This window comes from Colossoma macropomum, unplaced genomic scaffold, assembly GCF_904425465.1.
Source record: "Colossoma macropomum unplaced genomic scaffold, Colossoma_macropomum, whole genome shotgun sequence".
NCBI lineage: Eukaryota > Metazoa > Chordata > Actinopteri > Characiformes > Serrasalmidae > Colossoma > Colossoma macropomum.
In genome coordinates, this window is record NW_023494808.1 from 9,467,320 (window position 1) to 9,474,405 (window position 7,086).

General features: G+C 44.5%; 1 protein-coding gene across 3 annotated transcripts in view; it reads right to left on the reverse strand.

Moving 5' to 3' along the window:
* LOC118798064 (somatostatin receptor type 5) overlaps positions 1-7,086 on the reverse strand; it is a 40,722-nt gene that overhangs the window by 33,554 nt on the left and 82 nt on the right. Inside the window, exons 1-5 of one of the 3 annotated variants that reach the window (XM_036557385.1) lie at positions 7,005-7,086; positions 4,517-4,655; positions 3,689-3,808; positions 2,705-3,575; positions 1,100-1,507 (exon numbers count right to left, since the gene is read on the reverse strand). The exon at positions 7,005-7,086 is cut by the window's right edge and continues 82 nt beyond it. In XM_036557385.1, the coding sequence (XP_036413278.1) occupies positions 1,100-1,507; positions 2,705-3,430 (1,134 nt within the window). In that variant the 5' untranslated portion in view covers positions 3,431-3,575; positions 3,689-3,808; positions 4,517-4,655; positions 7,005-7,086. The remainder of the gene's footprint in view (positions 1-1,099; positions 1,508-2,704; positions 3,576-3,688; positions 3,809-4,516; positions 4,656-7,004) is intronic. The other 2 variants (XM_036557386.1, XM_036557387.1) reach the window with 2 other exon arrangements.

Here is a 7,086-nt window from a genome sequence, read left to right on the forward strand (position 1 = left end):
AAGGCAGCTGAGGTGAGTTTGGGTAGCTGCTTGTGTGAATGTTAGTGTCTGTTTTAAGGGGAACATAATGTCAGTGAGATCTTTATGAGCAGCTTTTGTTGGGAGGACACAGCTGTAACTGGTTGGCTTTAAGACTGGAAGGATGGAAGAGTTAAAGTGGCAGCAGGATGTGAAGAGTGGACTAATTAAACACTGAGTTATGTATAGTTTTCTGTTTATATTTGTTTCCTGCTTTATTCTGACACTGGAAAATGAATAACATGTTCTTAATGTTTGTTCAAATGAAATTTAAAAAATTAAACAAACAAAATGATGGTCTATATGCACAGTGCTGTACATTGTTGCAGTTTTTTCATTAACTTCCATATATATATATATATATATATATATATATATATATATATATATATATATATATATATACATAGATATAGATATATGGGCACTTCATTTAAAACACCTCCTTGTTTCAACACTCATAGTCCACAGCAGACACAGCGGTGATACAGTGTCCACTCCACTGTCCACTCTATTAGACACTCCTACCTTGTCAGTCCACCTTGTAGATGTAAAGTCAGAGACAGTAGCTCATCTGCTGCTGCACAGTTTGTGTTGGTCATCTTCTAGTCCTTCATCAGTGGTCACAGGACGCTGCCCACAGGATGCTGTTGGCTGGATATTTTTGGTTGGTGGACTATTCTCAGTCCAGCAGTGACACTGATGTGTTTAAAAACCCCGGCAGCACTGCTGTGTCTGATCCACTCAGACCAGCACAACACACACCAACACACCACCACGACGTCAGTGTTACTGCAGTGCTGAGAATGATCCACCACCCAAATAGTACCTGCTCTGTGGTGGTCCTGTTGGGGTCCTGACCACTGAAGAACAGGGTAAAAGGGGGCTAACAAAGTATGCAGAGAAACAGATGGACTACAGTCTGTAACTGTAGAACTACAAAGTGCACCTATACAGTAAGTGGAGCTGATGAAATGGACAGAGTGCAGAAACTATGACGTGGTTTTAATGAAGTGGCCGGTCGGTGTAATTATATACACACACACTCTGTAAGTCATTCTAAGTAGTTGTACTGTGTTACCTGGCTGCTCTGCACGTGTCCGTTAAAGTCGTTGTTTCTAGGCGGTAGGAAGGATTCGTGCGTGATCGTTTTCTCCGTCCGTGGCATGCTGGGGTCTCCGTCCTCCACGCCGTTGGCTTTCCGCACGCACAGAACCTTGCGGAAGCTCTGTTTGAAGTTGTCGGACAGGAAGCCGTAGAGGATGGGGTTGGCGCAGCTGTTGGCGTACGACAGGATGACGGCGAAGAAGTAAATGCCCACCATCAGGCTGTTCTCCGGCAGGATGACGACGAGGTTGACGATGTTAATGATGAAGAACGGCAGCCAGCAGAGAACGAACACCACCACGATCACCACCACCATGCGCGTCACCTTCCGCTCGGAGCGCCTCCGCTTGGTGAATCCGGCACGCGCGCCCGATGACTTCACCTTCAGTCAAACAATTAACATTATTTAATTAAATGATAGCACATTTTAATTACACTGGAATTTAAAGTACTTTACAAACTGATCTAAGACAAAGACTAAAGCCCCAGTTTAGGCGGTAGTTAGTTACCTGGCTAGCTAGAAAAATCAATACAATACAATTGTGCCTCTGTTTAATACATTTTTTGTTAAAGCAAAAATAAGGAGTACTTGAAAATCTGTCTTACATTAATATGATTATGATAATGTTTCCATTTTCTGTTTATTAGAGTATTTAACATTATAAAAGTACAATATTTCAGACTTTACAGTGGCCTGATCAATTCAAACCATCTTCTTAGCTGCATATAAACACCAAACAAAAGCTGTGCTTTATAGTGCCTCATTATAACACGCTAGCCAAAAGCTAATATGATAGTCCCAAGCTAATGCGCTCCTACAAGCTAACATGCTAGCCACAATCCAGCATAACAATATGATACACACTGATACAATACGATGCATTATAATGCACAGTATGTTGTACTGTGAGACCCCTACTGGCTACTTGATTAGCCAGCTAGCTGAAGGGCTAATGAGGTAGCTTTTTAAGCAAAAATAAACGGTTTCAGAAAAAGGTTTGCTGTGGTTACATAACTATGTTTAAAGTATGTAAGTATATCTCTGATACAATACAATATGATAGGTAATGACACAGTACAGTGCACCATGAAATACAGTATGTATTGTTACGCTCCAAATAGCTAGCTGATTAGCCAGATAGCTGAAGTCTTAGTGAGGTGGCTAATAATACGTTTAAGTGAAAAAATTGTTGGCAAAAAGTTTCAGTTTTGAAATGTTAGTAGTTACATATTTAAAAGTACATAATTGTAGCGTAAAAATACTCCTTTGGCTAGCTAATGCTAATGCTAATAGCTTGGAGGTGAAGCTATGCTTGTCCTTAAACCTTTTATTTTGAAAGAGCCATTTGTATTTGCACAAGCAGGGGCTTCTGGCTGGGGCTTCCCATTGTCTGTCTGCGGGCCTACTGGGAAAGGCTACAAGTACAACAACCAACCAGTTAGAAAATAATTAAATACCACAGTAGAAGCAGGAAGCAATGGACAGATAGTACCAAAACAGAACAAAATAGAGGTCAAAAGCACAGAATGAGAAAAGCAGCAGAACTCAAAAGAGTTTACAATGCTTAAAAAGGTTCACCTTGACGATGATGAGCAGGTAGCACATGCATATGACCAGCAGTGGGCCGAAGAAGCCGAGGATGGCCGTGTAGAGGATGAAGGCCATCGACCAGACGTCCCGCGGCTCCGGCCAGCTCATGTTGCACGAGTAGAACGTGTCCTGGACATCAGAGAAGATGACCACTGGCAGAACGACCACGAAGGAGATGGCCCATACAGCGGCGCTGACCGCCTTAGCTACCCGCGGCCGGCGCCACCTGGTGGAGCGGATGGGATGCACGACAGCCAGGTAGCGGTCGATGCTCATGACCGTCAGGCAGAAGATGCTGGTGAACTGGTTCAGAGAGTCCGCCGTCATGACCACGCGGCACAGGAAGGAGCCGAACGGCCAGTAGGAGAGCACGTTCTGCGTGGTGAGGAACGGAAGGCCCAGGATGTAGAGTTCGTCGGCCACGGCTAAGTTCAGGATGTAGATGTTGGTGACCGTTTTCATCTTGGCGTAGCGCAGGACCACGTAGATGGCCAGCGTGTTTCCGATGAGTCCCACGATGAAAACGGTCAGCGAGATCACGGCGGTTACCATAGTGCTGCTGCCCTGGAATGGCATGCTCTGGTCTGAAACATTGGAGGAGAAATTTCCCATGAGTCCCGGCATCCTTGGCACCGCTGTAGTTCCCAGAATTCCTGTTGCGTTCAGGGTCCCCAGGAGGGGCCCCTCCCATCCGGATCTGGCCCCCGGCTCCATTCCTGATCCAGGAGGGAAGACAGAGCCAGGGACGGAGGGGGCGATGAATGGAGGAATCAGAACGAGCGGAGAAAGGATGGAAAAGTGACACGTCAGTGGGTCTTGGACGCCCACGGGCTGTTGTCAGAGTTTGGACGCCTGGGCGCTGTGAAAAGAGAGAGAGAGAGAGAGAAGGAGAGAGAGAGAGAGAATGAGAGTGAATTAGACAGAATCAGAGACAAAGTGTGAGTTCAAAAACACCCACTGCACAGACTGTACCTGCTTTCGATGCAGCGTTAGTCAGCGTGGTGATTTAGTGGAGGTGGCTCTGGCTGCTTTATGCATGTATTTGTAGACCAAATGGCATCTTCTGCAGACTCATCTCATCTCAGAGACCCCCTGTGGTGTCAAAGTGATGCCCAAAAAGTGGGGTGGGGTCATAAACAACCTTGTATTGTTCTCTGGAGTGGAGCATAGCTTTTTATTGCTTGCTATATATATATATATAGGACAAAGCCTGATATCTCAAAATAGAACTTTACAGGAGGAGGAAAAACATTCTGAACTTTAAATGGAAGTTAATGGAACCGGATGTTTTTCCAACTAATTTTGGAGCATTTCTATTGGTCCAAATATCATGAAATTTTAACACAAGGGAAATGACAGCTAGTTTTTTTGGATTCTGTAAAAAACAGGATTTTTATATATATATATATATATATATATATATATACAGATACACGCATATGTAGATATATGTAAATACATATATGAATATGCATGCAAAGCGTATTTGCTGCTCATATCAGTGAATTTGTCGAGTCATTTATTCTCAGATATACTTCATCAGTCTTAAATCTGACTGATGACTATTTTACCAGAGCAGTAACGAAGCTAAACCGCTGGCAAACCTAAAAACAAAACATTTTAAGGCTGATTTTCTCGTAATTTTGAACAACGAAGCCTCCAGCCGCTGTTGACCAACTACTTCTCAACAGAACTAAACCTGAAGATCCTAAATCTCCTTTTCGCTCTCGCTTCTGTTGAAAGCCGAGCACTAAACGGACACAAAGCTGGTGAAAATGAAGCAGGAGACGCTGGCGTTACCTGCCCGCTCCTCGCCGGTCGCTCGCAGACCCTCGGGCTTTTAATTCTCCTCAAAACAACAGCAGCCTCGACGGAGAAACTCCGGTCTGCCTCACAGCCCCGAGCAGCGCTTCAGCTCCGAGGCAGTGACAGCGCATCGCTGTGTGATAAGACAAATAAACCCAGTCAAAAAACCCAGCCTGACGTCCTCTCCGGCCAGCGCGAGGCTCCCGGAGCTCCAGCTCTTTATCAGCGCTCAGACCTGTAGAGCCGCATTCTCAGAGTCCGGTTTCTCTCAGATTTCTGCGCTACAAAGTTAAACCAGGGCGCTAAACGCACCTCCTGACTCCCAGAGGCGCAGAGACTGAGGGAGTAGTCCTCTACATCCAGAGCCCTGCTGCTGACATCCTATATAAATCAAAATAATGCGTGGCCACGCCTTATTAACGCGTGGGAACGAGATTCTAATGCGGGGCCAGGACTTAGGAAGGCATGACCACCACTTACGCGGAGCTCTTCAGGTGACATCCCATATAAACCAAAATAATGCGTGGCGATGACTCAGTAAGGCATGGGAACAAGATAATTAGGTCGTGGCCACCACTTATATGGAGCCCTGCTGGTGACATCCCATATAAACAAAAATGATGCGTGGCCACGACTTAGTAAGGCGTGGGAACGAGATAATTAAGTCGCGGCCACGACCTCATAAGGCGTGAGAAAGAGATCATGCCTTACTAAGTTATGGCTACAACTTAACTATCTTGTTCCTATGCCTTACTAAGTCGTGGCCACGCAATAATTTTGTTTATATGGGGATGTCACCAGCAGGGCTCCGAAAGTAAGGCATGGGAAAGAGATCATGCCTTACTAAATAGTGGCCACGCATTAGGATCTCGTTCCCATGCCTTACTAAGTTGTGGCCATGACTTAATTATCTTGTTCCCATGCCTTACTAAGTTGTGGCCATGCACTGGTTTTATTTATACCGGATGTCACCAGTGGGGCTCCACAAGTAAGGCATGGGAAGGAGATCATGCCTTACTAACTCGTGGCCACAAATTAGGATCTTGTTCCCACACCTAACTCAGTCATGGCCACACATTATTTTTATTTATACAGGATGTCACCAGCGGTGCTCCGTAGTAGTAACGAGATCATGCCTTACTAAGTAGTGGGCACACATTAGAATCTCGGTCCCATGCCTTACTAAGTCATAGCCATGACTTAACTATCTTGTTCCCATAATTTACTAAGTCGTGGCCACACATTATTTTTATTTATACAGGATGTCACCAGCGGGGCTCCGTAGTAGTAACAAGATAATGCCTTACTAAGTAGTGGGCACACATTAGAATCTTGTTCCCATGACTTACTAAGTCGTGGCCACGCATTATTTTTGTTTTATATCAGCGGGGCTTCGTAGAAAATACTCAGCCAGTGCTGAATCAAACACTACAAGTGCTGAATCAAACACTACAAGTGCTGAATGAACAGCTACTGAGTTTAATTATGAGTTTATGAGTCCACTGACTCCACACAGCTGGATTAACATTACCACTATTACCTGTAACAACATATGAACAATGTTAAATTGAACAGCGTCTTGTTGGATTAGCATCTTTAGTGCTGGGTTGTGAAACACCTACAGTGTTGAATTAGCATCTGAATCTAACAGCTATAAAGTGTTGAATTAGTGTCTACAGAGCAGGTAAAGCAGCTGAAGTGTTGAATGAATGTCTACTGTGTCGAATACCCTACTAGAAAAACCAGCATAGACCAGCATATCAGTGCTGTCGGAACAAAACCTCGTATCTCCAAAACGGTGACTTTACAGGAGAGGAAAAAAAACATACTCTACTTTTAATGTAAGTCAATGGAACCGGAATTTTTTCCAAGTCATTCTGGGCCGTTTCTTTTAGTCCATTCATCATGAAATTTACATACAATAAACAACAGGCATTTTCAGATTATGTCAAAAACTGAAAAATGACAAAACTGAAGATACGAGGTTTTCTTCTGACAGCAGCGATATGTTGTGTTTTGGAGGCTGGTATGCTGGTCAACCAGCATGACCATGCTGGGTGATGAGCTTAGCCAGCACCAGACCAACATAAACCAGTTTGGATCAGCATAGAATTCATGCTGGTCTGTGCTGTTTTTACCAGCAGGGTTAAACAGCTGAAGTGTGGAATTACCATCTACAGTTTAATGTAAGTCCAGCTGGACAACAGCAGCCTAAACACTGAGAGTGAATTCAGCACTGAGGAGGAGAAAAAGGGGAAAGGAAGACTAGAAAGAGCTCCGACACACATTCCACTTACGCAAAGAGTAACTCGAGTGCGCACAAACCACCGAGAGAGAGAGAGAGAGAGAGAGAGAGACAGACAGACAGAGAGACACAGAGAGACAGAAATAGAGAGACAGAGAAAGAGGCAGACAGGGAGACACAGAGACAGAGAGAGAGAGAGAGAGAGAGAGAGAGAGAGAGAGAGAGAGAGATAGATACCTGCGCTCTGAGTTGTGCTGAATCCTGGTGTTAAATTCCCTCACAGCTTCGTCTGAACGTGCGTGCTGTAATCCAGATTAGA